This window comes from Oncorhynchus clarkii, chromosome 12 (genome assembly GCF_045791955.1).
Source record: "Oncorhynchus clarkii lewisi isolate Uvic-CL-2024 chromosome 12, UVic_Ocla_1.0, whole genome shotgun sequence".
In the NCBI taxonomy this organism is placed as follows: Eukaryota; Metazoa; Chordata; class Actinopteri; order Salmoniformes; family Salmonidae; genus Oncorhynchus; species Oncorhynchus clarkii.
In genome coordinates, this window is record NC_092158.1 from 76,662,715 (window position 1) to 76,682,510 (window position 19,796).

Sequence of the window (19,796 nt, forward strand, 5' to 3'; positions counted from 1 at the left end):
ACAGTACCTTATATAAACATGAATTTCCCAAGCATTTAGGCCTACAATCATGAGTCTACGGGGATGGTTAATGATAGAGTTATTGGCCACAACCAATACTACATAATAATGTCGTTTTATATCGAGAGATAGTCCTGTAAAATAAACGGTTTACTTACTGCTATTTGTCTCCATCTTCTGTTGAAGAAGGTCACATACGGACTATTTCTTAGTGACAGCCCACTTCAGGGACATGCTCATGCTTTCACGCCCTAGTCTGGCTGTAATTTGAGCGCCAGAGGCAATACGGATTTTGCAGAAACTGGCAGCCACGTCACCGCCACAGGTCTGACAAACTTTCCCAGCCCTTTGCGCACAGTGCTGCAGAGGAATCCCTATGCAGAATATCTAGAATGAGCATTTGTAGTGATTTCCAAAGAACAAGAGGACATAACATTTGGGAACATTGGAGTTATTTGGTCTTTTTTGTTTTTTAGAGGTCTCATTTTACATACGTTATTGTTTTGACATCGCCTGAAGACTACATTGAGGCCTCATTCTTAGACTTGTACCAATATTTCGGCTCTTTCTTTTTGGAATACCAAAACAGCACTATGAATATCTTCCGTCTAGCCGGTGACGTGTCACATATCGTTGCTATCATCATTCTATTAGTGAAGATATGGAGGTCCAAATCCTGTGCTGGTATGTTGACAGTGGGATTATTTGATATGCAGTTGTTTACAGGGAAGTCTAGCTGTTAATGATTTATTGACTTGCTCATTCAGAGGCCTAATATCTGTTTAACAAACTTGGGGACACATTGCCTGACGACTCAAACTGAATTATCCCGCAGCTCTATGTTCGCTAAATAGGCCTACTTCGTTTTTGAGAAGAAACTAACATCCGTGGTAGCCAGGCAAGTAATGCATCTGGCCATCTCAGTTGGGAACTGGTCTGAAAAACTCACGTCATGTCATGCACTCAGCAGTTCATTTGTTACTTTGTTGCAACAATGACTACAATTGGTTAGAGAGTAAATCAATTTGTCTTGTCTACTTTGACGCACAAGAATGTTACGTGGCAAAGAGTTCAGTCTAACCATATTTGCTTAGGGAGTCGCACCCTGGTCTGCTTTCTACCTCAGATATCCGCATTGATGATGTTTTGCCATCCCCAGGTCATTAAATTAAATTGTTGCATATTTTTTACTTAACTAGGCAAGTCAGTTGAGAACAAATTCTTGTTTACAATGACGGCCAGAACGACACATTTTTTACCCTGTCAGCTCATGGATTCGATCTAGCAACCTTTCCGTTACTGGCACAACACTCTAACCACTAGGCTACCTGCTCTACCTTATGTGAGATTAATGACTGTTGTGTGTTTCTGCAGGTATTTCTGGGAAGTCTCAGGTGCTTTTTGCATTAGTCTTCACTACAAGATACTTGGACCTGTTCACGAGCGTAATCTCCATCTACAACACAGTTATGAAGGTGAGGTAGACAATAGTATCCTACAAAGAAGCCAGCCAATCAATGATTTGTGTTCTAACCTAAACTCCTTCCCTCTGTCTTGTGTGCTCAGGTGGTGTTCCTGGCTTTGGCATATGCCACTGTGTACCTGATCTACATGCGCTTCAGGAGCACCTTCGACTCAGAGAGTGACTCATTCCGTGTTGAGTTCCTGCTTGTGCCTGTGGCTGGGCTTTCCTTCCTGGAAAACTATGCATTTGCCCCCCTGGAGGTAAATGTGCCAGGTCCAATACTTACTGAACATACAGGTAACTGCCAAAATAGAGAAGACACCAACTTAGTGTCTTAACAGGGCGTTGGGCCACCACGAGCTGCCAGAACTGTTAAATGCGCCTCGGCATAGATTCTACAAGTGTCTGGAGGGATGCGACGCCATTCTTCCACAAGAAATTCTGTCATTTGGTGTTTTGTCGATGGTGGTGAAAAATGCATCTTTAGGCACCGCTCCAGAATCTCTCATAAGTGTTCAATTGTGTTGCGATCTGGTGACTGAGACACACACACCCTTTAAACCCCCCTTAGGGAACCCTCTTTTCAAGTCATTGAGAGCTCTTCTAGCCATGATAGCCAAAATAATGGGCAACTGGGCATTTTTATACATGACCCTGAGCATGAGGAGATGGCTAATAGCCCCGGCTTTCAATATACTTTGTATCCCTCATTTACTCAAGCATTTCCTTTATTTTGTTAGTTACCTATATCATTTAACCTATATCATTTAATTAGCTATTTTATCACATCATGGTATAGACAATGTAAATGAGGGGCAACTAAAACCCCAAATATTTGCTTTTGTGGAATATTGGCCTAGAAGTCTCAACTGCATATCTTTGGTGCACAGATCCTGTGGACCTTCTCCATCTACTTGGAGTCGGTGGCCATCTTGCCCCAGCTCTTCATGATTACCAAGACCGGCGAGGCAGAGTCCATCACCACCCACTACCTGTTCTTCCTGGGTCTCTACCGAGCCCTGTACCTGGCCAACTGGGTGTGGCGCTACCACACCGAGGGCTTCTTTGACCAGATTGCTGTGGTGTCCGGTGTGGTGCAGACGATTTTCTACTGTGACTTCTTCTACCTTTACGTTACCAGGGGTAAGTATGAGCCAGGGAGGGATGTTGACTTTGTATTGTATTTCTAGTACATATTTCATCCCATGTACCTTTCCCTCTTTGCCTTTGTCCCTCTCCAGTGCTCAGAGGAAGTGGAAAGATGTCCCTGCCCATGCCCATCTAAAGAGAGTCAGTGCTGTTTTAAGCGACAGTTGAGCAGTTCAGTAACTGAAAGCACCTCTGCCCTCCAATCATACTTAGTAATGGACTACAGTCTGGAGTGTCACAGTACCCCCTGTATACCCTGGGGGGTATATACTGTACCCAGAGGGCAACCGTCGTGTTGTTGGTACCTGGTGTGCTTTTCCCTAGACTAAAATGACCAAAGAACGATGTCCTATGTTTTTGTGCATGAGTGTGTGGAACTGAATGTTAATGGGAATTGAGTAAATTGAATACTGTGGGAATGTTCTTTTTTATTATACTTTTTTTCATGGAGGCAGATATTGTCCCTCTTCAATTAGTCCAATGGAGTTTGTGCCTTATTTTTCCTTTTCTAGTAAATGGCATATTTTGAATGGCTTATTACATCAAAATGGTGTAAACATTGTATATATGTGAGACATTTGTTCCGCTTTCCTGTGTTTTTACAATTTCTCCATATAACAGTGACCAACCTTCAAGGCTTACATTGTTTCACCAAGCAGAGTTCATTGGGAGTCTTGTATTTAGGCTGCTATGGGCGATATTTGCCATCCTTGTCAAGAGTTGTGCTATGTTCTTCCCTTTATGATAATAAGTCCATGGAGATGCCATACAGAACGCACTGTCATGTATGTAACTCTTATATCCGTTCACTTCTTGACTCAACCAAGGTTCTTCTTAAATACGTTGTATTCTGTACTTTGATTTTACCAGTCATTTCCATTCCTTTAATATTAATGCATTTCATTAAGCAAAACGAATACACATTTGTGTGATGTCACAGTTCAATCTAAATATATTTTCTATGCGATGAGGCATCAACAGTTATTTCTCACTAACTAGAGTTCATTCATATCTCAACATTTATTGACTACATTTTTAGACCAGGATTACAATGGCAAATGCAGATTAATGCTTCAACAAAATGGAAAGGTACTTACACTAAGTGTCTTGGTACTACTAAATGTGTGCCAAACTTTTACAGCTGTGGTGCCCATGTTGTAATGATCATCATTTTAATACAAAGAACCTTCATCATTTGTAAATCAGGTCCGTAAAAGGTATATTTACTGGTTCTTCGTGTTGATTACTTTAAATTGTGTTTCATCACACCAGGATGTTTACTCCTGCATACTCACACTAGCGATTCACACCATTTAAAAAAATTCACAGCACACTTTACTTTTCTATTGAGTATTCAATAATGAATGTCTGTTTACTCCTGTGGCACTATGACAACCTGGGCAAATAGAATCACTTCCTCAACTGTCAGGGCTGGGCTTCTACTAAGGATGATGGTGGTATTACACTGCATTTTGTCTTCTATCAACTCTTATTCACTTTCTGATCATTTACCTCCGTGTGTTAGTACATTAATAGCTTCATCAACTATGACTGTCAATGGAAGAAAGTGCATCGGCGCTCTTTAGCAAGCCTGCCTTATGAAGTCATTGTGATGATTTTTCAGAGAACACATTTGAGTGATAAATAAGTGTGTAAAAACGAATTTGCACTTCAGAGACAGAAAAAATATACGGGTTATTTAAGACCCTCATCTTCTACCTGATAACCCAGCACCATACAGTGAATAATAGTGGATATTAAAAGTCCCCGTCAGTGTAGGAGAGTTTTGCGATGTTTGTAAAGCACTTTACTTCCCTCTCTCACAGCTCCTCCCACCACTTTGGCAGCTGATGTGATTGACAGTGGTGTGGTAGCCAAAGCTGCTGCCCTCTCTATCGCCTTAACCTTTTTCACTGCTTTCCCTTTCCCTTTGCTTGTTACTCCAGCTCCCTCTGCCGCCCCCTTCCCCAGGGCAGACACCAGCTCACACCAGAACAACTTCTCTGCCTTCTTTCTGGCTGCCTCTTCCTCTCTTCTCCTCTCCTCCTCTTCCCTCCTTCTCATTCTCTCTGCCTCTGGTCCCTGAGGTTCTGGCCCTGTCTTCACCCCATCCTCCTCCTGCTTCAATGGAGTCATCCTTCTCTCTCCCAGAGTTCCTTCCTGCACTTCTCTGATGGCTCTCTCTGCCTCCTGGTACATCTCGTTGGTGTAGAAGCCACCTCCGTTCTGTGTCACCATCTTGTCTATCTTCTCCAGGAGCTCTGTGACCTGAGTGCAGTCTGTTATCTTGTTGCTGTTGTTAAAGGGGCGGCAGGGTAGCCTAGTGGTTAGAGCGTTGGACTAGTAACCGGAAGGTTGCGAGTTCAAACCCCCGAGCTGACAAGGTACAAATCTGTCGTTCTGCCCCTGAACAGGCAGTTAACCCACTGTTCCCAGGCCGTCATTGAAAATAAGAATTTGTTCTTAACTGACTTGCCTGGTTAAATAAAGGTAAAATAAAAAATAAAAAAAATAAAAAGACATGGTAGCCCCCCTGACATCTACTCACAAACTCCTGGAGCTCCTGGCTCTCCTTCAGGAAGTCTTCCATGCATTTTCCCTGTAGATGGTCACCCCAGGTGAACAGTACTACTGTGTATCTGAGGACTCCTGGTCCAAAAGTGGCCTTCACCCACTCCAGGGCATCCTGCTCCTCCTGAGTGAACCTGCCAGGCTGAAGGGTCACCAGGAAGGAGTGGGGGCCAGGGGTGGACAGCACCACACAGCGGCCTGCCTCAGCTGTCACCTCCTGAGGGGAGAGGCGCGTGTCGAAGAACCCTGGGGTGTCGACCACAGTGAGGTTCCTCCCAGCCACAGCTCCACTCTGTCTGTCACACTGACCAGTTACAGAACATGAAGAAATGTCCACCCGGAATGCCTGCCTCCCTAGGATGGTGTTACCAGAAGAGCTTCTCCCTGCGCCTGTCTTCCCCACCAGTACCATCCTCAGCGCCCCACTGTCAGGCTCCGGTGATGCTTCACATGCTGTGACACAAATTACAGTCATTTATACTGACCTAACCAATCTAAAAGTGTAACCTACCTTGAAATTACTATCTGACATAGGCCTACTGTTGTCCTATTATCACCCATATAATATGTAGGTCTATTATATTTATAATGGTTGGGGGCTGAGATGTATTTAGCCTACATTACAGATTTCTGAGTGCTGCTGTTTATTTTCGGTGGAAGCTGTTAAAAAATGCTATACAAACGCCATATTTTTTGATGCGCAATGGAAAATCTACCTGCTAGCAACAACGACAGTAGGATATTACTGTTTCAATAGTCTCTCACCCAGATTCGAGGCAGCACATTCCAATGACGCCATCTCCACTGTCCCACATGAGTTAGCCATGGCGAAAACGGCTGCAACTATGGATTATCCGTGGAAAACCTAATATGCACTGAAATAAGAGGGTCCTGTCTTCGGTTGCGTTACTTGCATATATTACCAGCACCTCCTCATTCTTATTGAGAAATTAAATATATTTGTATCCATGTCCTTTTTCTTTTCACCCGTTTACATGCCGTATCTACGATGCAATTCTGCAGAGTCAGACCATGATGTCATTGTGATAATGCGCATGTAACAGTATAGCTTCCGTTCCTCTCCTCCGCACACGCGACCAGTCTGCGCTGACTAACTGACACTGTAAGCTTGCTTACCTGTGGTCAGTTTCTTGATCCTACACTGTCAACTTGCCGTTCATGCTTACATTTTGTTTTTCGCATATAGGGTGAATTCGGAAAGTGTGGGACGTCATATTATTACTAAACTATTATTACTAAACTATTATTACTAAACTATTATTACTAGGCTATTATTACTAAACTATTATTACTAAACTATTATTACTAAACTATTATTACTAAACTATTATTACTAAACTATTATTACTAAACTATTACTACTAAACTATTATTACTAAACTATTATTACTAAACTATTACTACTAGACTATTATTACTAAACTATTATTACTAAACTATTATTACTAAACTATTATTACTAAACTATTATTACTAAACTATTACTACTAGACTATTATTACTAAACTATTATTACTAAACTATTATTACTAAACTATTATTACTAGACTATTATTACTAAACTATTATTACTAAACTATTATTACTAAACTATTATTACTAAACTATTATTACTAAACTATTACTACTAGACTATTATTACTAAACTATTATTACTAAACTATTATTACTAAACTATTATTACTAAACTATTACTACTAGACTATTATTACTAAACTATTATTACTAAACTATTATTACTAAACTATTACTACTAGACTATTATTACTAAACTATTATTACTAAACTATTACTACTAAACTATTATTACTAAACTATTACTACTAGACTATTATTACTAAACTATTACTACTAGACTATTACTACTAAACTATTATTACTAGACTATTATTACTAAACTATTATTACTAAACTATTATTACTAGACTATTATTACTAAACTATTATTACTAAACTATTATTACTAGGCACTTGCAGAGAAATCAAATTATCGAAATCATATCAATTTATGTGAGATAATAGTGGCCCTCCCCAATTAAGGGGCCACCCCCCTCCTGTGGTTGACTAACCTGCCATCCCCAACATTTTATCTGTCAACAGGACCCTGGACAGGACTGACTGGTACGGGCGTGCCTCTGGGGCAAGATTGAACAGAGACAAGACAAAAGCCCAATTTCTCAAACCATGGGCAGGTACTGGGGGTAAAGTTTGACCGGGAGGAGGAAGCGGCAACTGGAGTGGGATCCTGGGGACTGTACGACAGAGACTGGGTTTTTGGGGACTTCGACACCTGACTTGTGAGGGCAAGGTTTTAATCATTAAAGCTGTGATTTTACCTGTGCTGCTGTTATTCAGTTATGTTTATATCCCCCCACGAACAACACTTTTAGCTCTGGAACGGATGCTGTTTCACTTCCTGTGGGGAAGCATGTGGGAGAGGCTGAAGAGGGAGGTGGTCAAGAGACCCAGGTCCAAGGGGGGGAAAGGCTTGCCTGACCTCTACTTGTTCCTGGGCAGCCACTAAACAGTGTTATATCTCACTCTTGCCACCTCGCCGGTCAACAACAAGACCCAAGCCCTCGCACGGTTCTGTCTGGAATCTTACCTCAGGACCCTGAGCCTGACCCCAGTCGACCTGCGAGCCCCGGTCTCCTTCCTGCTCCCCACACACCACGTCCAGCTCCAAACGTTGCTGGTAGCAAAACGAGTAGAGACCACCCCCCAGGCCGTGGCCATGGTAACCACGGAAGCCCTGGGGTGGTACAGAAGAAAGGGGGCCTCGACCCCAGGCGAAGGGTCTGTAATGGTGTGGGAAATGTTTTCTTGGCAAACGTTAGGTCTCATGATACCAACTGAGCAACGTTTCCATGCCTCAACGAATTCCCTTTTCTGGAAGTCCGACCCAGTAATAGATGGGTGTACCTAATAAACTGACAACTGAGTGTATATTTCCACACTGTGACATTGGAATAATACTGTGAAAATTATGATGATGCCCTTTTAGTGTATGAGCTGCTTGAAAAGATCGCCTGAAATTTCTGCCTGTTTTGGTGGGGCGGAGTTTTGGCCTTCCATGTTGACATTACTGTGTGGTAATATAGTTAATAGATCAATAAGAAAGAGAGTTCCAAACATCTCTGCCAATAACATCTTATTTCCTTTTTCCTCTTCCCACTCAGACCACTCCCAGACAGTCCGAGCCAAATTCTTGCTTGAGAAAATCCCCTTCGTTAAAAAGCTATTTTTGTTAATTTTTTGACTATTTTAATTGGAGAAAAATAATCACAGTAAGGTACTTAATTGTTACCCATAAATGATTTGATATTGAGATAAAAATGGCTGCATTGGACCTTTAATATTGGCATTTTGAATTGATATCCTCACACATATCTTCACCTTAATACCCAGTTGGCCTGTGTAACCTTCTCAAATACACACACGTTTCTGAAAAGGAAAATGTAAAAAAAGATAACTAACTTTCGTCTTAGAAATAAAATGTGGAACAACACAAATACAGCTGAAAATATTTTATTTGGTCATTTCATAAAGATAAACCATTCAACTGATTTTACTGTAGACTAGTGTCACGCCCTGACCGTAGAGATCCTTTTATTTCTCTATTTGGTTAGGTCAGGGTGTGACTTGGGTGGGCATTCTAGTTTTTCGTTTCTAGGTTGGCCTAGTATGGTTCCCAATCAGAGGCAGCTGTCTATCGTTGTCTCTGATTGGGGGATCATATTTAGGCAGCCTTTTTTTCCACCTGTTGTGTTTGGGTTCTTGTTTTTTTAATGTAGCCTTTTTGCAGTCCAAAGCTGCACATTCGTTTTGTTACTCTTTATTTGTTTTGTTGCTGGTTCACATTAATAAACATGATGAACGCCTTCCACGCTGCACCTTGGTCCAATCCTTCCAACAATGTTCGTTGCAACTAGCTAGTTGTGTGTTATAAGGACAAAAGTGCAACGGGTTAATAGAGCACAATACGGTAAAGAGTATTTTACATTGAACAAAAGAGAATAGCAGTTGTGGATATAGACAATCATAAATCAATTCAGTTTAATACAACTTGCAACAGGGAGACATCTCGCATACAGAAGCACAGAACATGTCTAGCAGGTCTCTTGGAGACAGGCCTTTTATATCACCACTGGAACAACTACAGAGAGTCAGATAATGTGAGGAGAAAACAACCATGAATATCCCACCGTTTGCCAAACTCGCTTAAAGGCACTGAAATGATATTAAGAATTTGTTGAGAATTGGTTGTCAAATTCTTCGAGAGGCACGATGAGTAAGTACAATGTATTTTGGTGTAACGTTCAGTTCTAATAATATCTGGATACATCAGGAGGCCTGGTTAGAGGAGTTCACCCACTCAACCTGGCTCCTGGCTGGCATGCTGCCCCCTCTGTTGCCAGCATGTATCATAGTGTCCTCTGTAGGTAAATCCCAGCTCTGGGCAGGTGTGGTCCTCACAATGGGAAGAGGGGCAGATGTGGCCAGCCCGTCTAAATGACCTGAGAACAGTGTATCTGCACAGGTTCTGTCTCTTAAACTAAGGCCTGCTGTCAGTGAGTTCGTATCATGATGCACATCAGAGAGAGAGCAACCCTTAGGTCCCCTCATCAAGTCAGAGTTTAGTCCAAAGAAAGCCTCGCTTTCACCGACTCCAAGACTTAAACTGTCAAGCATATCCATCCTCCCAGGTACAGGGTCCTCCTCCCTCTCTTCATCTATCAGACTCAGTGTGGGGAAGATGATGTCCATCTCTGGTAGAGGCGGGATCACATCACTGACAAAACTGTGAGGATACTCCAGTTCTCCACTGTAGGCAGCTGGCAGGTTCACAATGTCATGATCTGCCACTTCTGATTGGGCCATAATGTTATGATATACCACTTCTGATTGGGCCACAATGTCGAATCCAACTCCTGACTGATCCAGGCTGTTGAACACCACAACAGGATGTTGGGCACTGAGGTCCACGGGGTACCCCCCTTTGCTAGCCCCCTCAATTAAACTCACAGCCTTTTCATGGAACCCCGGGATACGTATTGGCTCAGAGATCCCACTGCTGACACCAACGTCTGTAACAGTACAGGTAATGCTCTCTAGAGGCAGTGAGAGGAGAGGGCCAACAGAAAGGAGAGTTAGGTACATCACACAGACAAAAGAAGTGACTGAATATCAAACTGAGGAATTAAGTGCATCACAATATAAAATTATTTTCTTCTCACCCCTGCCTCCTTTCTAATGCTCCAATCAAAGACAGTGAATAAATACATTTACTATATCTACTACATTAACAAGTCACCTGATATTTTCTTTTGAGGGAGTATGCGCTGGGGCCAGACTCTGGTGGTAGGCCTGTCATCCTCCTCATCGTCTGGGCAGGCAGGTGGGTCTCCTCCCATGACCAGGCCCAGAGGCACCGCCCCCACCCACTGTTTAGAGCGGACACACTGCAGGACATCCATGATCCACCGGGCCTCACGCCACACCACCTCAAGACTCTAAGCAGGGCAAAGGGACAGAGAGGCAAGGGGGCTCATTCCCTCTCATACACACATACTGTCCTCCTTTGATATCTATTTCATTACTCTCTATGGGTAGTCTACCTGTGAGAGCTGAGTGATGTGACCAAGGCGGTCTCTGGCCTCCTGCACCTCCTTCGTGTCCAAAGCTTCTCGCAAAGCCTGCTGGGACAGATGAGCGTCCAGCTCCAACCGAACCCAGACCTGACAGTACTGAGACAGGAAGTTTTGCTCGTATGTCCAGAAGTGCACTGTGAGACGTGAGGATTAGACAAAAATTTAAGCTCACCACCACTGACAGTTTACTCTGAGCAAAAACATAAATGGCATGACACGTCTTATATTCTCTATGTTGTCCATGAACCTTTCCCTCAAAGTCAATTAGCAGCTAACCGATCGCTGCAGCTGTACATAGTCCATCGGTAAATAGCCCACCCAATTTACCTACCTCATCCCCATACTCTTTTGCACACCAGTATCTCTACCAGCACATGACCATCTGATCATTTATCACTCCAGTGTTAATCTGCTAAATTGTAATTATTTGCCTACCTCCTCATGCCTTTTGCACACAATGTATATAGACTCTTTAAATAAAAAATATTCTACTGTGTTATTGACTTGTTTATTGTTTTTTTTATAGTACTACTAATATTGATTACTGCATTGATGGGAAAGAGCAAACAAGAAAGACATTTTACTGTACTTGTGCGTGTGACACTAAATACTTGAAACTTAAACCCAACCCTGGCACCAATACATACCCAGCTCAAAGATCTGCAGTGGCATTGTGAGGCCTGGCTCCTTGGTGCCCACTAGGGGCCAGTAGCTAGAACTGAAGTCTTCACTGGGGGGCAGCAGGAGCAGCATGGACATCTTATCCCCAAACTGCAGCAGCTCCCGAGTGTACACACCGTACTGATACGCCTGTAGGAGAGGAGAGCAGGGAGAAAGAAGTGATGATCAGAGGATGAGGACAAGAGGTGAAGAATATCGAGAGAGAGAAAAAGCAAAAAGCAAATAATAGAGAGAGAAGACAAGAGGAGGTAAGAGAGGTAGGTGTATTACATGAAACAGTATAACATTCAAATGAGATCTAAAATCATGTGAGTTGGAGAGTAAGTGAAACCATGGTTACCCTGTAGAGGGGGATGTTGAGCTTTGTCAACAGGAGAGTGACAGCGGCCCTGAGTGACCTCACAAAGTCCCCCAGCCCAGAGCTGTCCATCGAGGTCTCATCCACGTCCTCTGTGTCCTCATTGGCTGTTAACATGTTGTGGCTTTGTAACCACGCCCATTCATCGCTAAAACAAAAATGCAGCCCAAGACACATCACAAGGAACTATCATTAGCAATGATCTCATCTGACCAGTCAGTAATCCTTAAAAACACTAGACAAACATTGAGGACACCCTTCATTCTAAGTATTATACAGTATACTATTTCATCATCAGCTATACCAGGTCAGAACAGTTTAAAAGTCAGTCTGTATGTGGTAGTGCATACTGAACTCAGTGGAAAGCTCAGTGGTAGTATGTTAGCTGTGTTACCGGGACACATGGGGAATGTGGCGCACTCTGGCGTGGCATAGCAGGTTGGGCAGCCTCTGGGGCACTAGAACCCTGATCTGCTCCACTGTGCTGCACAGCTTCAAGATGCCCACGTACAGGCCCGGCTGGGCCCACTGGACACTGCGTCTGTGGAAGGACAGCTTCTCCTGGTGAGGGACACAGAGAAAGGCATCGTTGTATTAGCACAATAAGAAGCTTTACTACTGTATATAAACACGAGCACACAGTGTCCCAGACAGGAAGGGTCACCTTGAGCTGCTCTGTGAGGGTGTCCATGGCAGTAGGCTCTGGGAGTAGAGGGGTCCTGCTCCGGTTCTTCTCCAGCCAGGCCAGGGGGACCCAGTGGAGAGGGAGGTCCGGGGGTTTTGTGTGGGCCGCACAATCCTTCACTGTCACCAGCAGGACATTACCCTGCCTGTCCTTCAGAGGCTCATAGTACACCTGTCCCAAGTCTACTGTCCCCAGAGAGGACTGCAGAGAGAGGCAGGGAAGGAGAGAGGGAGAAAAGTATGAAATATGAAAATGAAAATAAAGAGTGAAAAGGAAAGTCAACAAGAAACAGGCAGTGAAAGAGAAAGCTCACAGAAAATGTTCTCTTCATCTTTGCTAGGTGCTTTATTGATGAGAAGGCCATGTACAGTGACCTATCAGTGTACAATATCCTTTTTTTCACCTGTAGTTGTGCTACAGCCTGCAAGATATTGTGCCTGTTCTGAAGTAGTGATGAAGAGGAGGAGAGAGCAGAGGAGAGGGCCTGCTGGAGCCAGGGCACCTGTTGCCACGCACAGGACAACTATAAGAAAAAGAGAGAGGGATAGAAAGATAGAAAATAGACTATGTAAATTTGGAACATATATTTCACAGGTATACCTACCAATGTATTCAATTAGATTGACAGCTGACCTTGGCAAACCAAAGGAAGTCCTGAGAGACGGAGGTGGAGCAGCACTGGATCTCCACCAATGGGAGCTGGTCATCTGCTGTGACCAGGATGTTTTCCTTTCTGTAGAACACAGTTGCCAGGTATACACCCCTAACAATGAGACAAAGAGGAAGAACAGAGGAGAGAATAAGATTAGTTTCATCCTAACGAGGGAAGACAGAAAAGAAATGAATAGAGAGATAGGTGCAATAAAGAGAGGGCAGAAAGGGACACTTGTTTGAAGAGTAGGGGATGTACTGAGGGAACAACGACAGAGTGGGATCTTTCTCTAAATGTAACCATGGGTGAGGTTAGTGGCAGAGATACAGAGCTGTTGGGTGAGGAGCATTGCTATCTCACCTCTGTAGGAGACGGACAAACTTGGTGGCTGACTGGAAGAGCAGCTTCAGGCTGCGAGACATCGACAGGCGCTTACTGGGGCTCTGGGGCTTGCAGCTCTCTATGGGCCACAGGACAAAGGAATGAGACATTCAGACATGGAGGACCATGTGAAAGAGCCAGAGTATTATTTTGAGTGACTGATACTGTTTACATTCTCGTGTATTATACAGGTATTGAATGTACAGGGATGTTGATCTCACACAAATAATTTGAATAGTACATTAATTCCCCTTGTATGAGAGGCAGAACTGAGATGCTGTATCTATGTTATGGTTCAAGAAGTACACTACCTATACAGTATCCCTTGTAGTGTGGCTCTCTGGTCTGCTCCAACAGTCTCCTGGCTAGAGCCTCCTTGTTCCTGCTTGGAGTTTTCACTCCCATACACTCCCTCCAGCCTGCAGAGGGACACAGGCCACCAGCGTTCACTGGTATTCATTGTGGAGTCATATGATCCAAGGTCAGCTGTTTTTTTCAAATGGCGAAGGCTGGTATTTGGGGAGCTGCTTCTTGATCTGTGATTAGGGGCAACTTCTACACAGAGCATTGATGATAATATAGAATATCAGAAAGCTATTTTGTCTGTCTGTCTGCAGTTCCATTTACTCACTGGAGAGGGCAGCACTGACTGGGCTGGAGCTCTGAGCCGGGCCCCATCCCTTCACATTGTAGGCGGTCACTCTCACAGAGTAGTGCATTCCCTAAGAGACCAATACATTATCATCATGACTTAACCCTACGAACAGGCAGGCCAGGCCAAATAACTTTACATCGTAGTTGTTCATTTCTGCAGGTAACTGAGAGAGTTGAGGTTAAGTGCCTCCTAGCCTCAGGGTGTCCTGGTTCAGGAGATGTGACCGGGGTCGTGTGTGTCTTACTGTGGTGAGTCCTGTGATGCTGTGGACGGGGGTCTTAGTGTCGATCACCTGGGCTGAGCCAAGTATACTCTTGAAGTTGGCAGAGGTGCTCCATTCCACTGTAGGAGGTGACAGGAAGAGAGACACGGATGTATCTATGATATTGAGGACTGAGTTGTGATTGCAATAGTGATTAGAGTTGGAGTAGGAGAACCCCACCTCTGTAGCGGGTGATCAATCCAGTGGCGATACCGGTTGGCTCTCGAATGGACACAAACAGGGAAGAGGCACTGGTCACAAACAGTGACACGCTACTGGGTGGGCCAGGGAGGTCTAGAGGACACAGAGAGATGGAGAGACACGCAGACAGTAAACACAGACTTGGAGCCAAAAGTACATAACATAAACGAATCAATGAGACTGGCTTGCGTGCATCATACTTGTCCTTCATCACCCCTGACCCCTAGCCTCTGACCTGTGTGGTGGAAGCTCTCCCTCATCCTGCAGTACAGCTGCTGCCGCAGAGTCCAGAGGTGGAGCTGCCTCTGTATGTCGGCCTGCACATGTGGCCCCGCCCCTGCTCCACCCAGTAGCTCCTCCCTCCTGTCCTCCACCTGCCTGTCGGCCAACATCACCAGGGCATCCAGCTTGCACAACCACTCCGCTGGAAGACACACTGAGAGAAAGGGAGGGAGGGAGGGAGGGAGGGAGGGAGGGAGGGAGGGAGGGAGGGAGGGAGGGAGGGAGGGAGGGATAATATAGCATTGTTAACACAGTGTGGGAACAAGATAGAGTGAAAGGGTGACAGGAATTATATCTGTAAACATTCCATTTAAACATCATTCACTAGTAGTCAGTACCCCAAAATAATTATGTCTTAATGTACTGGATGATCCATTGTTTGTGTGAAATGTGTACAACTGTTACTTGACCATCTCTTGATTGCACTGATTCAATCTACGTCACTGTGCAAGACTCACAGACGGGGTTGTGTCTGGCTCCTGCCTTTGTCAACACGTGCAGCAGAGGGGAGTTCTGGGTTAGAGCAGCCACGTCCAGAGGTACCAGGCCCTGCTCACTCACTCTGTTTACACCTTTCTCCCTCTCTCTTTCCCAGTCCTTCTCTTTCTTCTCTTTATCCCGTCCTCCTCCTCCGCCACACACTCTGTCCCTGCATAGCAGGCTCTGCACCGCCAGGGTGTCCTCATTCTCCACTGCCTCCCACAGGTTCTTATACTAACACAGGGAAGGAGAGGGGGATTGAGTGAGAAATGAGAAACAGGAACATGGAGGGATACAGGATAAGAGGGTACATTGTCATGGGCAGGGCAGAAAAATGCAGGAAGAAAATGTTACTTTAGATGATAGTATGGAACAACAATATAAGACAATTGTCAAAGATAAAACACCCAAAATGGATCCAAAATTCACTTTCTCTCAGGATGTCTTACTGTGTGAGGGGCCTTGCATGGATGTTTCGGCATGTCTGTCTCTCCGGAAAAAGAGAACTCTCCGCCCCTCAGCCTGACCGACAGGTTTCTGTAGATGCGTTTAGGCAAAACGGGACCCAGAGAGCGCCGCCGCTGTGGCGGGTTTCTCACCGACACAGACATACAATAGATGGCACACACACAATTGGTAGAGAGTGTGCACAGCAGGATACGGGAGTTACAGGGGACGAGGTTGGAACAAAAGAGAAGAAGGTGGATGGATGATGGAGAGGTCACAGAGAGACAGCGTGAAAAGAGGAACGGTACACAGGGGAGGGAGAGGGGGAAGAAGGGAGGATGAAGGGGGTGTGAAACAGGAAGAGGTGCATTAGAGGACTAGAATGGAGTGATACAGTAGGAATAAGATGAGGGAGGGATAAATAGATTTTTAAAAAACAAAAAAACAGAACAAAGTCAGTCTTACTGTCATCTTACCAGCTGGTAAAAGGTTGCAGAAATGTATCACTACTTAGGGGAGCCTGGGTTGAGTTGAGCAGCACTGCGTGTGGGTGGATAAGTGGATCAAAGTTACAATGCCTGAGCAGAGCAGATGGAAAATGCCTCACGGAAGTTAGAATATCTCACTCTTCTCCCCTTTGTTCCCACTCTCTAGTCTAATGCCTTATGGCTTTTCTTCCTACTCAATGGAGGCTCTGCACAAAGCAATCCCACCATCAATCTAATTGACTGAGGAATGGAAGTCTACAGAGTGCACAGTAAAAATATATTAAATTGAGTTCTCCTGACTCATCATGTCATACATATAGAACCATTTATCTGCCCTCTCATTTGCCTTTATCGTGTCTTACATTAGTGATGGATAATTGTCTATTCTTCTTCACCTCTTTTCAGACAGGAAAAACCAGCAGCATTGTATCCTGAACAGTTCACTGTCTTCATAATCCAGCTGCACACTTTCCTTCCGAAAGCCCCCTGAGACCTTTTTGTTGCTTTGACCAAAATGCTGTTTCACTTTTATTTTCTCTTCTCAGTCACTACATTTCTCTTCCATCCTTCCTCTCTCTCTCTCTCTCTCTCTCTCTCTCTCCTGCCTTTTTTCAACTCCTCAGCTTTCTACATCATAGTGTTATTCAGACACAAAATACATCCCTGGCAAGAGATGCCATGACTCCATCTCTCTGTCATCACTCCATTTCCCTCACCCATTTCCCCTCCTCCCTCATTCTAATGGAAATGAAAGCCACATTCAATCTTCATGTCTGACTGGTCATGTTCTGACTAACTACGTTGTGTCTCCTAGAGAAAATGAATACTCCCTAAGCTTGTACTGGTACTGTGGCACTTTGCTGTGGCCACGAAGGCGCCTGGTGTCCCCAGCTGGCATTCTGTACCTTTTATATGCCCACTTGTGACATAACAATCCTTCACTCCTCTTACCTCTTACGCCTGTTCACACATAGGGAAAAGATAAGGGTGATACCTCACTGTTATTGGTAGATTCAGTTCTATTGTTTGTTCATGGCGCATTTCATCTCTTATGGAAAGTGTCGATCTGTATCTGTGAAACTGGTTTAGTGAAGGGATTCTTGTCTATGCTGTATGGAGGTGCCAACAGATGCCAATCACTGGACAAAAATACTTCATGTAAACAACAATTGACATTCAGTAATTTGAGTTGATATTGACGCTTCAAATAAATAGCATTAACATATTTGTATGCAGATTATGTAATTATTATAAATGTATTCCATTCTGTTGTGACTTTTTTGTAGGCCTAAGCATTTGCTTGATAACAGACAAAGCAATGTTTCACAGTAAGTCTATACAGAAATATCCTATGACTCATACCTGGCACCAGGAAGTGATGCTGTTACTCGAAAGAAACGCAATAATTGCGTGAACCAAATAAGGAAACGTTGGAAGATTCTGTATACATACAGATAATGAATAAAACATTCCTGAAACATTACACAAGCATCTGACAGCAGCCAAAGCGCAAATGCAACAGTTATGCCAATGTAATAAATACACAGTTGTTTGAGTTAATGAAAGTTTAGAAAATGATCCAACTAGAATAGAATGCGCAACATCATATTCAGCATGCACATAGAATACAAACGAATTTACAAACAGTGTCAAATTAAAAATGAGTTTAAAAATAAAGAACATTTTATACCCTATTGCAATAATCCACTCGAATCCTATGGTTCCTGTAACAACCTGGTTGTGTGTTGTATTATGAATTATTAGGCAGGTAAATATGTTAGATTAAAAGTATACAAGACAATACCTTCCGTAGATGTAAGCCCCTGCTTCCCCTTGTCACATAGTACACCACAATCACCACGAAGGCGTCAATTAAAAGTCAATAAATTAATCCTAAAGTTACGATAGCAATCGGAATTAACTCATCCCTCTCAGTCCGGTTAATCCACTTTCATGAATTTTCCCTTCTCACGGTCAAGCGAACCTGCTCCGGACGCTCAACATACAATCTGGTACCTCGCGCCCCTCCCATCTCTCTCTTTCTCTCTCTCTCATTCACACATGCTGAGGATTACATTCACGGACCAATTCAGAATTCACATTATTTTACAGCTGAATGGAATATGGTAGATAAAGTAGTGGCTCCAAATCAATAGGCTAATGTTAATAGATTCTTCAGTCTCTTTGCATCAATAACCTAATTGGCAAATGTAAGCCTATTACACAATGTGAAATAAGTAGCTAATTCAATGATAAAATGTTATTGTGCACCTGTTCTACAGAACTGTCCATGCATTACATTCTGAAGTCTTATTTTTGCCTCCACATTAGTTTTTTCCAACTGCTTACACAAGTTTTCAAAACTATCTCCTTTTTTTCAAAACTCTACACACAATTCCCAAAACTGCACACACAAAATGTAAAATGCCTCACATCTCCTTCAAAATGTAACACTGCATTCAAAATGCCATAAACACATGTCAGAGTGAAGAATTTGCATCAAATGCCAAACACTGCTTTCATAATAGTACATTTGTGGATATACCATGTAAACACTGTTGTTCTAAATCTAAAGCTCCTTGGTCTTTCATAGGCTTATATCTACATTTCAATACAATGTTCTACAGTGAAAGTAATCTGCTGAGAGGGGTAACAAGTACACTGTAAACACCAATGCAATGCAGAAACAGAAAATATTTATTAGGCCAAACATTACTGTTGTATACAGTAGCATACAACAAAACCATAAACATATGTAAACCAAAAGTATATTCTTTAGAATATAGTAAAGAACACAATTGTGTGTGTGGGGTCCCGGGGCGGCAGTCACCAGTGCTAAGCTAGTGCTTCATCTCTTCTCCGGCCTCTTCTCCGTCCTGGGTCTGGCCACAATACTTTGTCCACATCACAAGATACGTTTTCTCTTGCCAAACATCGAGGGAGGTATCTCCTAGCATGGCGTATCCAACCTTGGACAGAGGCAACCTCTATGTCCCCACATGGAGGGAAGTATCTCCTAGCATGGCGTATCCAACCTTGGACAGAGGCAACCTCTATGTCCCCACATGGAGGGAAGTATCTCCTAGCGTGGCGTATCCAACCTTGGACAGAGGCAACCTCTATGTCCCCACATGGAGGGAAGTATCTCCTAGCATGGCGTATCCAACCTTGGACAGAGGCAACCTCTATGTCCCCACATGGAGGGAAGTATCTCCTAGCATGGCGTATCCAACCCTGGACAGAGTCAACCTCTATGTCCCCACATGGAGGGAAGTATCTCCTAGCATGGCGTATCCAACCTTGGACAGAAGCAACCTCTATGTCCCCACATGGAGGGAAGTATCTCCTAGCATGGCGTATCCAACCC

General features: G+C 43.7%; 3 protein-coding genes across 3 annotated transcripts; 1 reads left to right on the forward strand and 2 right to left on the reverse strand.

The window, feature by feature from the left end:
- Positions 1-273: 273 nt before the first annotated feature.
- Positions 274-3,816, forward strand: LOC139421339 (ER lumen protein-retaining receptor 3). Its single transcript, XM_071172118.1, has 5 exons — positions 274-684; positions 1,375-1,475; positions 1,567-1,725; positions 2,356-2,608; positions 2,707-3,816. Exons 1-5 carry the CDS (start codon positions 594-596, stop codon positions 2,748-2,750), a joined length of 648 nt encoding a protein of 215 aa, XP_071028219.1. The 5' UTR covers positions 274-593; the 3' UTR covers positions 2,751-3,816.
- Positions 3,817-4,196: 380 nt separating this feature from the next.
- On the reverse strand, positions 4,197-6,236 carry LOC139421341 (GTPase IMAP family member 7-like). The gene is made up of 3 exons (XM_071172119.1): positions 5,951-6,236; positions 5,134-5,638; positions 4,197-4,919 (listed from the first exon to the last, which is right to left on the reverse strand). The coding sequence occupies exons 1-3, from the start codon at positions 6,009-6,011 to the stop codon at positions 4,385-4,387; spliced, it is 1,101 nt and encodes a 366-aa protein (XP_071028220.1). The 5' UTR covers positions 6,012-6,236; the 3' UTR covers positions 4,197-4,384.
- A 2,482-nt stretch (positions 6,237-8,718) lies between these two features.
- On the reverse strand, positions 8,719-18,443 carry LOC139422239 (ankyrin repeat and fibronectin type-III domain-containing protein 1-like). Its single transcript, XM_071173415.1, has 18 exons — positions 18,234-18,443; positions 15,944-16,318; positions 15,473-15,728; positions 14,968-15,168; positions 14,712-14,825; positions 14,514-14,611; positions 14,246-14,336; positions 13,926-14,033; positions 13,594-13,693; positions 13,215-13,344; positions 12,985-13,104; positions 12,561-12,782; positions 12,291-12,457; positions 11,879-12,044; positions 11,505-11,667; positions 10,825-10,991; positions 10,521-10,719; positions 8,719-10,317 (listed from the first exon to the last, which is right to left on the reverse strand). The coding sequence occupies exons 2-18, from the start codon at positions 16,103-16,105 to the stop codon at positions 9,551-9,553; spliced, it is 3,231 nt and encodes a 1,076-aa protein (XP_071029516.1). The 5' UTR covers positions 16,106-16,318; positions 18,234-18,443; the 3' UTR covers positions 8,719-9,550.
- Between the last annotated feature and the right edge of the window lie 1,353 nt (positions 18,444-19,796).

Coding starts and splice junctions, on each gene's coding strand:
- LOC139421339 (XM_071172118.1), top strand. CDS start 594: ATGAATATCTTCCGTCTAGCCGGTGACGTGTCACATATCGTTGCTATC. Junction 1,476..1,566: donor TCTACAACACAGTTATGAAG/GTGAGGTAGACA, acceptor TTGTGTGCTCAG/GTGGTGTTCCTGGCTTTGGC. Junction 2,609..2,706: donor CTACCTTTACGTTACCAGGG/GTAAGTATGAGC, acceptor GTCCCTCTCCAG/TGCTCAGAGGAAGTGGAAAG.
- LOC139421341 (XM_071172119.1), bottom strand. CDS start 6,011: ATGGCTAACTCATGTGGGACAGTGGAGATGGCGTCATTGGAATGTGCT. Junction 5,639..5,950: donor ATGTGCTGCCTCGAATCTGG/GTGAGAGACTAT, acceptor TTTGTGTCACAG/CATGTGAAGCATCACCGGAG. Junction 4,920..5,133: donor TGTCAGGGGGGCTACCATGT/CTTTTTATTTTT, acceptor ACCCTGCCGCCC/CTTTAACAACAGCAACAAGA.
- LOC139422239 (XM_071173415.1), bottom strand. CDS start 16,105: ATGTCTGTGTCGGTGAGAAACCCGCCACAGCGGCGGCGCTCTCTGGGT. Junction 12,045..12,290: donor CACATTCCCCATGTGTCCCG/GTAACACAGCTA, acceptor TTTTTGTTTTAG/CGATGAATGGGCGTGGTTAC. Junction 10,720..10,824: donor ACATCACTCAGCTCTCACAG/GTAGACTACCCA, acceptor TGCCCTGCTTAG/AGTCTTGAGGTGGTGTGGCG.